The sequence below is a fragment of the Rattus norvegicus genome, chromosome 13 (assembly GCF_036323735.1).
Source record: "Rattus norvegicus strain BN/NHsdMcwi chromosome 13, GRCr8, whole genome shotgun sequence".
Taxonomy (NCBI): domain Eukaryota; kingdom Metazoa; phylum Chordata; class Mammalia; order Rodentia; family Muridae; genus Rattus; species Rattus norvegicus.
Genome location: NC_086031.1, coordinates 92,443,398 through 92,457,304, shown reverse-complemented (window position 1 = coordinate 92,457,304; position 13,907 = coordinate 92,443,398). Strand labels below are relative to the sequence as shown.

The 13,907-nt window shown below is 42.0% G+C and overlaps 1 protein-coding gene across 24 annotated transcripts in view; it reads right to left on the bottom strand.

Annotated features, from left to right (window-relative positions):
* Positions 1–13,907, bottom strand: part of Catspere (catsper channel auxiliary subunit epsilon) — a 155,390-nt gene that overhangs the window by 29,911 nt on the left and 111,572 nt on the right. For 17 of the 24 annotated variants that reach the window (XM_039091441.2, XM_039091446.2, XM_063272764.1 and 14 more), the window contains 4 exons: positions 12,959–13,009; positions 11,942–11,975; positions 11,794–11,873; positions 7,301–7,400 (listed from right to left, as the gene is read on the bottom strand). In XM_039091441.2, coding sequence (XP_038947369.1) covers positions 7,301–7,400; positions 11,794–11,873; positions 11,942–11,975; positions 12,959–13,009 — 265 coding nt within the window. Of the gene's footprint in view, positions 1–7,300; positions 7,401–11,793; positions 11,976–12,958; positions 13,010–13,907 lie in introns of those variants that run through there. The other 7 variants (XR_005492667.2, XM_063272760.1, XR_010057299.1 and 4 more) reach the window with 7 other exon arrangements.

The window sequence follows — 13,907 nt, the reverse complement described above, 5'->3', positions numbered from 1 at the left end:
GTGTCTCTCAGGAGAGATCTACGTCCGGTTCCTGTCGGCCTGCACTTCTTTGCTTCATCCATCTTGTCTAATTGGGTGGCTGTATATGTATGGCCCACATGTGGGGCAGGCTCTGAATGAGTGTTCCTTCTGCCTCTGTTCTAAACTTTGCCTCCCTATTCCCTGCCAAGGATATTCTTGTTCCCCTTTTAAAGAAGGAGTGAAGCATTCACATTTTGATCATCCGTCTTGAGTTTCATTTGTTCTAGGCATCTAGGGTAATTCAAGCATTTGGGCTAATAGCCACTTATCAATGAGTGCATACCATGTATGTCTTTCTGTGATTGGGTTAGCTCACTCAGGATGATATTTTCCAGTTCCCCACCATTTGCCCACGAATTTCATAAAGTCATTGTTTTTGATAGCTGAGTAATATTCCATTGTGTAGATGTACCACATTTTCTGTATCCATTTCTCTGTTGAAGGGCATCTGGGTTCTTTCCAGTTTCTGGCTATTATAAATAAGGCTGCTATGAACATAGTGGAGCATGTGTCTTTGTTATATGTTGGGACATCTTTTGGGTATATGCCCAAGAGAGGTATAGCTGGGTCCTCAGGCAGTTCAATGTCCAATTTTCTGAGGAACCTCCAGACTGATTTCCAGAATGGTTGTACCAGTCTGCAATCCCACCAACGATGAAGGAGTGTTCCTCTTTCTCCACATCCTTGCCAGCATTTGCTATCACCTGAGTTTTTGATCTTAGCCATTCTCACTGGTGTGAGGTAAAATCTCAGGGTTGTTTTGATTTGCATTTCCCTTATGACTAAAGATGTTGAACATTTCTTTAGGTGTTTCTCAGCCATTTGGCATTCCTCAGCTGTGAATTCTCTGTTTAGCTCTGAACCCCATTTTTAATAGGGTTATTTGTCTCCCTGTGGTCTAACTTCTAGGGTTATTTGTCTCCCTGCGGTCTAACTTCTTGAGTTCTTTGTATATTTTGGGTATAAGCCCTCTATCTGTTGTAGGATTGGTAAAGATCTTTTCCCAATCTGTTGGTTGTCATTTTGTCCTAACAACAGTGTCCTTTGCCTTACAGAAGCTTTGCAGTTTTATGAGATCCCGTTTGTCGATTCTTGATCTTAGAGCATAAGCCATTGGTGTTTTGTTCAGGAAATTTTCTCCAGTGCCCATGTGTTCGAGATGCTTCCCCACTTTTTCTTCTATTAGTTTGAGTGTATCTGGTTTGATGTGGAGGTCCTTGATCCACTTGGACTTAAGCATTGTACAGGGTGATAAGCATGGATCGATCTGCATTCTTCTACATGCTGACCTCCAGTTGAACCAGCACCATTTGCTGAAAATGCTATCTTTTTTCCATTGGATGGTTTTGGCTCCTTTGTCAAAAATCAAGTGCCCATAGGTGTGTGGGTTCATTTCTGGGTCTTCAATTCTATTCCACTGGTCTATCTGTCTGTCTCTGTACCAATACCATGCAGTTTTTATCACTATTGCTCTGTAATACTGCTTGAGTTCAGGGATAGTGATTCCCCCTGAAGTCCTTTTATTGTTGAGGATAGTTTTAGCTATCCTGAGTTTTTTGTTATTCCAGATGAATTTGCAAATTGTTCTGTCTAACTCTTTGAAGAATTGGATTGGTATTTTGATGGGGATTGCATTGAATCTGTAGATCGCTTTTGGTAGAATGGCCATTTTTACTATATTAATCCTGCCAATCCATGAGCATGGGAGATCTTTCCATCTTCCGAGGTCTTCTTCAATTTCTTTCTTCAGAGTCTTGAAGTTCTTATCATACAGATCTTTTATTTGCTTGGTTAAAGTCACACTGAGGTATTTTATATTATTTGGGACTATTATGAAGGGTGTTGTTTCCCTAATTTCTTTCTCGGCTTGTTTCTCTTTTGTGTAGAGGAAGGCTACTGAGTTATTTGACTTAATTTTATACCCAGCCATTTTGCTGAAGGTGTTTATCAGGTTTAGTAGTTCTCTGGTGGAACTTTTGGGATCACTTAAATATACTATCATATCATCTGCAAATAGTGATATTTTGACTTCTTCTTTTCCAATCTGTATCCCCTTGATCTCCTTTTGTTGTCTCATTGCTCTGGCTAGAACGTCAAGAACTATATTGAATAAGTAGGGAGAGAGTGGGTAGCCTTGTCTAGTCCTTGATTTTAGTGGGATTGCTTCAATTTTCTCTCCATTTAGTTTAATGTTAGCTACTGATTTGCTGTATATGGCTTTTACTAGGTTTAGGTATGGGCCTTGAATTCCTATTCTTTCCAGGACTTTTATCATGAAGGGGTGTTGAATTTTGTCAAATGCTTTCTCAGCATCTAATGAAATGATCATGTGGTTTTGTTCTTTCAGTTTGTTTATATAATGGATCACGTTGATGGTTTTCCATATATTAAACCATCCCTGCATGCCTGGGATGAAGCCAACTTGATCATGGTAGATGATTGTTTTGATGTGCTCTTGGATTCGGTTTGCCAGAATTTTATTGAGTATTTTTGCGTCGATATTCATAAGGGAAATTGGTCTGAAGTTCTCTTTCTTTGTTGGGTCTTTGTGTGGTTTAGGTATAAGAGTAATTGTGGCTTCATAGAAGGAATTCGGCAGTGCTCCATCTGTTTCAATTTTGTGGAATAGTTTGGATAGTATTGGTATGAGGTCTTCTATGAAGGTCTGATAGAATTCTGCACTAAACCTGTCTGGACCTGGGCTCTTTTTGGTTGGGAGACCTTTAATGACTGCTTCTATTTCATTAGGAGTTATGGGGTTGTTTAACTGGTTTATCTGTTCCTGATTTAACTTCGGTACCTGGTATCTGTCTAGGAAATTGTCCATTTCCTGCAGATTTTTAAGTTTTGTTGAATATAGGCTTTTGTAGTAGGATCTGATGATTTTTTTGAATTTCCTCTGATTCTGTAGTTATGTCTCCTTTTCATTTCTGATTTTTGTTAATTTGGACACACTCTCTGTGACCTTTCGTTAGTCTGGCTGAGGGTTTACCTATCTTGTTGATTTTCTCAAGGAACCAACTTTTGGTTCTGTTGATTCTTTGTATGGTCCTTTTTGTTTCTACTTAGTTGATTTCAGCTCTGAGTTTGATTATTTCCTGCCTTCTACTCCTCCTGGGTGTATTTGCTTCTTTTTGTTCTACAGCTTTTAGGTGTGCTGTCAAGCTGCTGATATATGCTCTCTCCTATTTCTTTCTGCAGGCACTCAGAGCTATGAGTTTTCCTCTTAGCACAGCTTTCATTGTGTCCCATAAGTTTGAGTATGTTTTTCCTTCATTTTCATTAAATTCTAAGAAGTCTTTAATTTCTTTCTTTATTTCTTCCTTGACCAGGTTATCATTGAGTAGAGCATTGTTCAACATCCATGTATATGTGGGCGTTCTTCCCTTATTGTTATTGAAGACCGTGGTGGTCTGATAGGACGCATGGGATTATTTCTATCTTTTTGTATCTGTTGAGGCCTGTTTTATGACATATTATATGGTCAGTTTTGGAGAAAGTACCATGAGGTGGTGAGAAGAAGGTATATCCTTTTGTTTTAGGATGGATTGTTCTATATATGTCTGTTAAGTCCATTTGGTTCATGACTTCTCTTAGTCTGTTTATGTGTCTGTTTAATTTCTGTTTCCATGATCTGTCCATTGATGAGAGTGGAGTGTTGAAATCTCCCACTATTATTGTGTGAGGTGCAATGTGTGCTTTGAGCTTTAGTAAGGTTTCTTTTACGTATGTAGGTGCCCTTGTATTTGGAGCATAGATATTTAGGATTGAGAGTTCATCTTGGTGGATTTTTCCTTTGATGAATATGAAGTGTCCTTCCTTATCTTTTTTGATGACTTTTAGTTGAAAATTGATTTTATTCGATATTAGAATGTCTACTCCAGCTTGCTTCTTCAGACCATTTGCTTGGAAAGTTGTTTTCTAGCCTTTCACTTTGAGGTAGTGCCTGTCTTTGTCTCTGAGGTGTGTTTCCTGTAAGCAGCAGAATGCAGGGTCCTCATTGCGTATCCAGTTTGTTAATCTGTGTCTTTTTATTGGGGAGTTGAGACCATTGATGTTGAGAGATATTAAGGAATAGTGATTATTGCTTCCTGTTATATCCATATTTGGATGTGAGATTATGTTTATGTGCTTTTCTTCTCTTTGTTTTGTTATGAAGACGATTAGTTTCTTGCTTTTTCCAGGGTGTAGCTTGCCTCCTTATGTTGTGCTTTACCATTTATTATCCTTTGTAGTGCTGGATTAGTAGAAAGATATTGTGTAAATTTGGTTTTGTCATGGAATATCTTGGTTTCTCCACCTGTGTTAATTGAGAGTTTTGCAGGATACAGTAACCTGGGCTGGCATTTGTGTTCTCTTAGGGTCTGTATGACATCTGTCCAGGATCTTCTGGCTTTCATAGTCTCTGGCGAGAAGTCTGGTGTGATTCTGATAGGTCTGCCTTTATATGTTACTTTACCTTTTTCCTTTACTGCTTTTAATATTCTTTCTTTATTTTGTTCGTTTGGTGTTTTGACTATTATGTGACGGGAGGTGTTTCTTTTCTGGTCCAATCTATTTGGAGTTCTATAGGCTTCTTGTATGTTTATGGGCATCTCTTTCTTTAAGTTAGGGAAGTTTTCTTCTATGATTTTGTTGAAGATATTTACTGGTCTTTTGAGCTGGGAGTCTTCACTCTCTTCTATACCTATTATCCTTAGGTTTGATCTTCTCATTGAGTCCTGGATTTTCTGTAGGTTTTGGACCAGTAGCTTTTTCCGTTTTACATTATCTTTGACCGTTGAGTCGATGATTTCTATGGAACTCTTCTATCTCTTGTGTTCTGTTGGTGATGCTTGTATCTGCAGCTCCTCTTCCTTTGGTTTTCTATATTCAGGGTTGTTTCCCTTTGTGCTTTCTTTATTGCTTCTATTTCCATTTTTAATTCCTTCACCTGTTTGTGTTTTCCTGGAATTCTTTCAGGAATTTTTGTGATTCTTCTCTATAGGCTTCTACTTGTTTATTTATGTTTTCCTGCGTTTCTCTAAGGGAGTTCTTCATGTCTTTCTTGAAGTCCTCCAGCATCATGATCAAATGTGATTTTAAATCTAGATCTTGCCTTTCTGGTGTGTTTGGATATTCAGTGTTTGCTTTGGTGGGAGAATTGGGCTCCGATGATGCCATGTAGTCTTGGTTTCTGTTGCTTGGGTTCCTGCGCTTGCCTCTCGCCATCAAGTTGTCTCTGGTGTTACCTTGTTCTGCTATTTCTGACAGTGGCTAGACTGTCCTATAAGCCTGTGTGTCAGGAGTGCTGTAGACCTGTTTTCCTGTTTTCTTTCAGCCAGAGTGTTCTGCTTTCGAGCGTGTAGTCTTTCCTGCCTACTGGTCTTCAGCTGTTCCTGTGGGACTGTGTCCTGAGTCCACCAGGTAGGTTGCTTGGAGCAGAAAAGTTGGTCTTACCTGTGGTCCTGCAGCTCAAGTTGCTCGTTGGAGGAGCTGCTTTTGAGCTCTCTGTGAGGGTGGCAACCAGGAGGGCCTGCGTCGCCTTTTCCCAGAGCCCCTGTGTACCGGGGTCCCAGATGGTGTTAGGTGTTTTCCTCTGGAGTCAGAAATGTGGGCAGAGTGTAGTCTCTTCTGGCCTCCCAGGCGTGTCTGCCCCTCTGAAGGTTTAGTTCTCCCTCCCACGGGATTTGGGTGCAGAGAACTGTTGATCGGTCTCTTTAGGTCCGGGTGGTTTCTGGACTGCCTGTGGTGGAACTCTTATCTGTAGACCATGCTGTACTTGATCAGATCCACCTGCCTCTGCATCCCTGAGTGCTGGCTGGAATTCTGGGATTAGGGTTTTAAGAATCCAACCCAGGGCACTTGGCAAGAGTTCTGCCACTGAAACCAAATGGCTCATCTGTTTGTTTGAGAGAGGCAGCAGTCTAAGGTTGGCCAACAACTTGATACATTTCTTTTTTTTTTTTTTTTCAGAGCTGGGGACTGAACCCAGGGCCTTGTGTTTGCTAGGCAAGCACTCTACCACTGAGCTAAATCCCCAACCCCCAACTTGATACATTTCTATACTTTGACTTTGAACTGGTCTTCTTTTCTCCATCTGCCAAGTGCTGGGATTCCAAGTGTGTCCCATCCCACCCAATTGAAAGTTTAATTCTGGATTATACAAAGCCCAACTCCGTTGTCCCAGGTTACTTGAAGCATGAACTCAGAAGTCAGGCTTCTTCATGATGTCTCCTTGAAGTTCCTACTCTGGACTGTTTCAGTTTTCAACCTATCCAACCACTGCTGCTTCTATAATGAACTAAGGTGACAGGAAGTATGGGGGTCCATGGGAGAATGATAGACTTCCTATTTGCATTGCAGTCAGAGAACCAGGCATGGACCCACCTAGAGGATTGTAGGAAACGTAGTTCTTGTTAAGTAAAGTGTTATTTTTCAGCAATGCCTCTATGCAATTGATGGAAGGGTTTTCTTCTGGGCCGCACACACATGTACTCATGTACACTTGCACCCCCATACAAATGTACACATATACACAGTTCCTTTGCTTCTCCTTCTTTCTTCTTCTCCTTTCATCTTCCTCTTCCTCCCCTTCATCTTCTTTTTGGTTTTCGAGACAAGGTTTCTTTATGTCGCCCTGGCTATCCTGGAACTCACTCTGTAGACTCTACTGGTCTTGAACTTAGAGATCTACCAACTTCTGCCTCACAAGTGCTGGGATTAAAGGTTTGTGCCACCACTACCCAACAACAAGTAGTTCAATGATGAATCAATGGGGATGAATCAGGGTCTTTCATCTTAGATGCCAAACAAACAGGGGAATGTGAGGCATGATGGGTTTATTTAGGAAAGACTGTGTGTTCCCACAGTGGTAAAGTGTTAATTCAGCTCCCCTGCTTGGAATCAAGGTGAGTGCTATATCACAGATAATTAATCTCTAATGAGAAAGAAAATGTCATACAGAAAGGAGCCACTCTGATTTTCTTTGAGCCTGTGATCTCAAGGGATAATTAAACGTTCGACACAGTTCAGATAGAGAAGAAAATGCTCACCATGACCGCATTCCCTTCCTACTGCACTATTTTTTTTTTCTGACCTTTCTTATGTCTGTTTTATAAACAGCACCCTCTTCTTGTTCAGAGATGCAGCTCAGAAGTCACTGACTTTAATATGGAGTTGGCTTTCTTTTCTACTTATGGATTGGTTTTACTTCCCTCAGATAATTTACATACACATGGAAAAATCAAAAGGATTCATTCAATTGGGTGTTGTTTAAATTCAAAGAGGTCGGTGGTACCTGCTGCATAGTAGAATTATACATGTAGTCATTCCTGCCGTGCACTTCCCACAGGATAAAATTTGCATCCACTATTTTAATAAATCCATTTTCATCATACCTGAAACAACAAACACAAAAATGATACTTTAGTGTCAAAAGGAGGGCCTGCAGCTTGCAAGTCTCGTGGTGTTAGGTTCAAATCTTTTTTGTCTACTCCATTTTTTGAGACAGTGTCTCAGATAGCCCAGGTAGGTCCCCAAGCTTACTATGAAGTGAAAGAGGCCCTTCAGATCCTGATCGTCTATCTCTACTTCCCACACACTGGGATCCAAGAATGTGGCATTCACGGTCCCCAGGGAAGTCACTGAGACTCCCCAACTATTACAAATATTTGATATGATTGTATCAGATGGCTAGGTCTACTTCTCCCAACTGAGTGAAATAAATGCGCCTCCTTTTGAGACAGGATCTCATGTAGCTACCATTTGTCTTGAACCTTGGAGTTCACTGTGGAGCCAAGGCTGGCCTTGAACTCCTGCTCTTGGCGTGCACACCTCCGGACTGCCATGATGACTCGTGTGCACCACCAGGTCCAGCCCCATGTGGCAGATGTTGTTCAAAATAAAAACCTGACAGTACAGAAGAGGGAGGATCAGAACCGCAAGTTTATCCATTGCACTAATGACCACATAGTGATGAAGTGGGACTAGGTGGGTCCTGATGACATGGTAGAGAGAAGGAAGAGACAGATGGAAGGACAAGTCAAGGGTCTCTGGGTATCTATCATTAAGCCACATGTCATGTGGAGACACTGAAAACATGGAGTTACTGTACTGAAGGTTGGACTTCCTGCCTGCTTCCTCGGAAGGGCAGCTAGAATATGAATGGAATCTTGTAGTCAGCAGCCAGAAGAGCTGAGGTAAGACTGGGAAAGAGACTCCATACAGCAGAAGACATGGTCACAGTCCTGCATGGACAGGGTACTCCCTGGTGATACTGACACCGGACGCATTAGCCCCACCATGCTGAGTTGTTCCCATAGACCCATGCAGTTTTAAAAAGAAAGCTGGTACTTTATATGAAGATTTTTTTCTCTTTAATAAAAATAAAGGCTTGAGAGCAAAGATACTGTTGTTATTAATAACTTTATACCTCTGATTGTAGAACTCAGGACCACACAAATGTTTACACAGCTTCCTTCCCCAGCTGCTTTTGCTCCCTCTCTGCACCTCCTTCTCCCCCCTCCTTTTCCCTTTCTCCTTGCCTCTCTGTTGTGTGATGGAGTCTCATAGTCCAGGCTGGCTGGCCTCAGACTCACTAGGTAGCCAAAGATGCCCCTACCTCCCTACTTTCCAGGCTCCTTATTGCTTGTGTGTCTGAGTGAAGTTGTCCTCCTACACTCATTGGGTGGGAATTTCCCTAACTTGAAAACTAGCAGCATTCTGGGGAACAGGAGTTTGATTACAACTTATGTTAGCGATAGAATTCTTGATTTCCTAAGAGTCAGGAGTGGATGGAATGGCACAGCCGAGCAGGAAAAGGCTCCACTTGCTTTGGAGCGTGATGGTCTGTGTTTGACCCCTGGAACCCACTAAGTGAGAGAAGAGAACCGGCTCTGAATGTGGTCTGACAATTCCCCCCTCCAATAATTTTTTTTTTTTTTTTAAGAATTGGGTATAAGGGGTTGGGAATTTAGCTCAGTGGTAGAGCGCTTGCCTAGCAAGCACAAGGCCCTGGGTTCGGTCCTCAGCTCCAGTGGGGGGTGGGAGGGAGAAAAAGAAAAGAAAAGAAAAGAAAAGAAAAACAAGAATTGGATGTAAAATGTTTAAGGACAAAAGGGTCTCAGTGTCATTAGGAGAGTTAGTGCAAAGGGTCGCAGTGCCATCTTGTGGAAGAAGCATGATCCTTCATTTTGGAGTTTTCCTTCACTGAATAAAAGTGCCAGAGAGATTTTCGTCCATGTATTTTAATACATTTTTCATTAGGGTGGAATAGAATTCTAATTAAATCCGAGAATGCAGGAATGTCACTAATTGGCAGTCAAATTCCCAACTGTGGGCAATTTTTCTATGGAAATCCTATTTTGGATCTCTTCTTGTGCATGGTCCATTATATTGACTAGGTCTTTTATTATCTGTGTTTAGAGGAACAGGAAAGCTGGACAAGGGGCGAGCCTGGCAGTGTACAGAGCAGCTGCCGTTTCACCGATAAGCGCTTTCTGCTCTTCGTCTAGTGACTGCACGTCTGCATGGTGATCTGGAACAGAGGGTGCCATGGTTGATACTGGTCATCACCTTGCCAGGATCTAGAATCATCCATGAGCAAGCCTCTGGGTACATCTGTGAGGGATTATTTTAGATTAATTAATTGAGGTTAATCTGCAAGCATGCCTTTGAAGGATTTTGTTGCTTACCACCCCGAAGGTGGGCAGTACCTTCCATCACTGGTGCAGACGTGAGGAGGTCCTTTTCACCTCTTTGCCTCTGTGACTTGGGGGTGTGTTCATTGGCCTTATTTGCTCTACCTGTGAGTTGCCTCTGTCTCCCTTTGCTGTCATCAGAACTCAGCTGCTTCAGCCTTCCGTTATGGACTGAGTCCTCCACACCTTTTCTGCTGGACTGGGACTGCAAGGCATCCCAGGACTATGCAGGCCTTATCCTATAAGCCAGTCTAATTACCGCCCCTCCCCCCTTAATATATAGGCTCATTCTATGTCCTTCGTTTCTCAGAGGACTCTAACAGAGGGGAGAGATATCTGTGAGAGAGAGGAGAACATCCAGGAACGATGTTCTTAGTAAAGGGGACAGTTTGTCTATGTTGTGCTGGCTAGTTTTTATGTCGGTTGACGCACGCTAGATTCATTTGAGAAGAGGGCACCTCTGTTGGAGAAATGCAGCTGCCAGACTGGTCTTTGGTAAGTCTATGGTACATTGTATTGACTGATGACGGAAGTAGGATGGCCCAGCTCACTGTGGGCAGGGCTGGCGGTGCCCGGTTCTTTAAGAAAGCAAATGAAGCAGCTCTTGCCTCCAAGTTCCTACCCTGACATCTCTGGACAATGTACTACAAACTAGAAGCTGAACCAATCTTCTTCCCCCACCTCACTCCCCCTACCCCTGCCCCACCAAGTTGGTTTTGGTCATGATGTTTCATCACAGTCATAGAAATCCTAAGATATATGGCGACTATGAGCTCATGGTTCAAATGCTTAAAGAGATATACATGTGCTCTGGACATTTGACTGATGCTATCTTTGGGTCACCCATCCTCATTCCTTCATTGTCCCCTCACCACTCACATATCAGTCATCAACTCTTTCTGGCTATCATAACACATTTGTATCAGAGATGGACTTCTGGGTTCATGTTCCCTTTCAATTATTCTCCAGCTCCTAAACACAATTTTTCTAACAGGTCTCCCTCCTTAAGACTTCTTCCCCTAAAATCCAGAGAGATACAGACAAAGCAAACTCGCAGTCACATGGCCTTCCTAAAAGGAAGGAATGGACTGAATCCTTGCGTGGTCTGGACCCCCAGGTCTTCTTCACTTGACATATGCCCACCAGTGTAGGTTTATACATTTTCATCCTCAAAGTTCCAGTCTCATTGATAGACTTCTCCAATAGAATCTGCTGACACCCAGGCTCTTTGCACCTTTAAGGATCCACTTTTAGAACATCTCCCAGAGCCAGGAGCAGGACCCCTTATAGCTGAGGTGGATTCTTTCTTTTGTGTCCCAACACCCACTGACCACTTCATTCTTTTCTATAAGATAACTTGGCATGTGAGCTCTTGTATTTGCTTAGTCCATCTTTTGAGGGTAGAGATCCCATCCTCAATCCCTGAATTCTTAGTGCTTGGCCCAGTACTTGGGGGGAATTATCTGGCATGGTAGTTGGTGGGAAATGGGTATTGAATGCTGATGAGCTGAATTAAAGAGCTTTATTGGGAGAGAACACGCGACTTTTAACATTGATTGTGTTTTTATTTTAACTCTGGAGAAATAGGGACCTTGTTAGAAAGCAAGGAAACAAGCTCAGAGCTACTTCTCAGTAGGGGAGGAAGAGCCTTGGTGCTCAGGAAAAGTAGAAGGTGGAAGCCAGAGAGGATTAGATTAGGGCTACAGCACAGGAGGTTTTGATGAGTGATGTGGGTAGGTAGAACCTGGTAGAACCTTACAAGAGTGATGGGTGCAGAAGGAAGGCAAGCAGCAAGGCCTGAGAGCAGAAGAAGCCTTCTGGACCCCAGTAGAAACTCTCTGCCAACAAAATAGAGTGAAGTACTAAGCTGCTACTGCTGCCCTCCCCACTGAAGAACAGCCAACTCCTTCCCAGCCCAAGGAGGCTAGCACAGGGCATTAGGTTCCCTTGACCTAGCATTGTAGGTGGTGGTGAGCCACTATGTAGGAGCTGGGGACTGAACTCAGGTCCTCTGTAAGAACAGAATGGCCTCTTAACAACCAAGTCATCCTTCTAGTACACAAATTAGTTTCTCAAGTGGGTAAATACTTACAATTCTACTACAGGGTGAAACATTTCTTCCATATCAACTGTTCGCGGGCAGCCATATTTTGCTACTTCATACCTTACTTTCTGTAAGAAAGAAAAATGCCTCAGTTGTTGTGTCCTTTGCCACACTGACAAGTTTATACTTTTCTTACCAAATTTTCATGTGGGCTATCTCTCAGAAGTTCCCTGTTGGGGGAAAAAAAAAGGACATTTGTTATGATCTCCTTGTTCTTCCTTCCCAATTTACAAAGTAAAAGCTGGAGAGATGACTCAGCAGTTAAGAGCACTGGTTGCTCTTCCAGAGGTCCTGCATTCAGTTCCCAGCAACTACATGGTAGCTCACAGCCAACTCTAATGGGATCCGATGCCTTCTTTTGCCATGCAGGTATACATGCAGATAGAGCACTCATTATACATAGAATAAATAAATGTTAAAATGAATAAATAAAAAACTAAGAGCATAATTTATTTGGGGTGGTGAGTGTGAATTTACACATTTGTATGAATGTGGCATGTGCATGTGTTTTTGTGTGTCTGGCATGCATATGGAGGTCAAAGGACAGCCTCTGGAGTTGACCATCCGTTCCACATTGCTCTAGGCAGGGTCTCCTTGCTGTTTGCCACTGAGCATGCCAGTCCAGCTTGTCTGCAAGATTCTCTTGTTGCCTCTCACAGTCTCACTGTTGGCACACTGGAATTTAAGATGGATGTTATTATGCTTGGATTTCCATGGGGTTGGGACTTTACCCGCTGAGCCATCTCTCTGGGTCTTACAAGTGAATTTTAAAATCCCAGTTATTCTCTGTTTTTTAATTTATTCCTATAATGGAATCCTCCTCTGTAAACTCAGGAGACATGTCAACTCTAACTAGGCTAATCACACAGTTGTGTAGAGAAGAGAGGTGGGGAAAATATTGTTTGTCTATCTTAAGTTAGAAGCGACAAATACAGGATTTGAGACTAAGTCAGACTTGCTCTGTTTAACCAGTTGAATCACTGAGGACAATGCTAAATGTGTCTTATACATGTTTCAGAATGTTAGGGTCATCTCTACAGCTTTTCTTTTAAATTTGCAAACTGTTTAAATATTCATGCCAACAGTGTTACAGACACTAAGTACTAGTTGGTTATGAACTGTTAATTGCCCTTATGTTAGAAGTATTTCTTACTTGTCAATCACATAAGAAAAGTCACGACGATGACATCTGGTATTATTAAATCTACAAAAATAAAACATAATGTAGCTGTAAGGTCATTACTCCTACATTTGAATAAATATTTCATCATCCAACTCAGTGGCTCTTAAACTGGAGATTCTTTTAGTTCATTTACTAAATCAAAGTCTCTGAGATCAGTTTGTCATCGCCTTAGCAATTCTATTTTTTTTAAATCAGTTTCATGAATGTTTGTGATTTACCTCTTATATTCTGAACACAATTATTAATACTTTGTGAGATGGATAGGGAGAAGGGAACACTTGTTCATAAACTGCAATGATCAGTCAGTTGGAATTAGTCAGTAGAACAGGTCTAGTGCACCACATGGTGACCACAGTCTGCCATTGGTTGAGTTTCTGAAGCCTCCTGTAATGGCAACACACCATGGTTGTCAACTTGCCTACATTTGGAATTAATTAACTGCCCCCAACTCCAAACGCCCCAATGTAGGGACATGTCTGTGAGGGATTTTTGCTTGATTTGAAGTGGAAAGATTTAATTTGGATCTTTGAGATAGGAAGACACACCTTTAATAAAGATCTTTTGAACTAGAAAGAACCACCTCTAATCTGGGCCATGCCTTCTATGGAAGCTCATATAAGAACATGGAAGGTGGAAGCTATTGCTCTTTGCCTGCTTGCCTTTGTCTCACTAGCAAGTCCATTCCTTCACTGGCATTAGAGCCTACTTCTTCAGGATTCCAGAGTGTACTGAAGACCAGCTGAGACACCCAGCCTCATGGACTGAACAACTACTGGATTCCTGGACCTTCAGTGCATAGGCAGCCATTGTCGGGTCAACAGAGTAATAAACCAAAAACTTTCTAGAATGCAATGAAAATGAATATCCAGAACACCATACTCATGGGACACACGGAACATGGTGTAGCACTAGGCGCCTA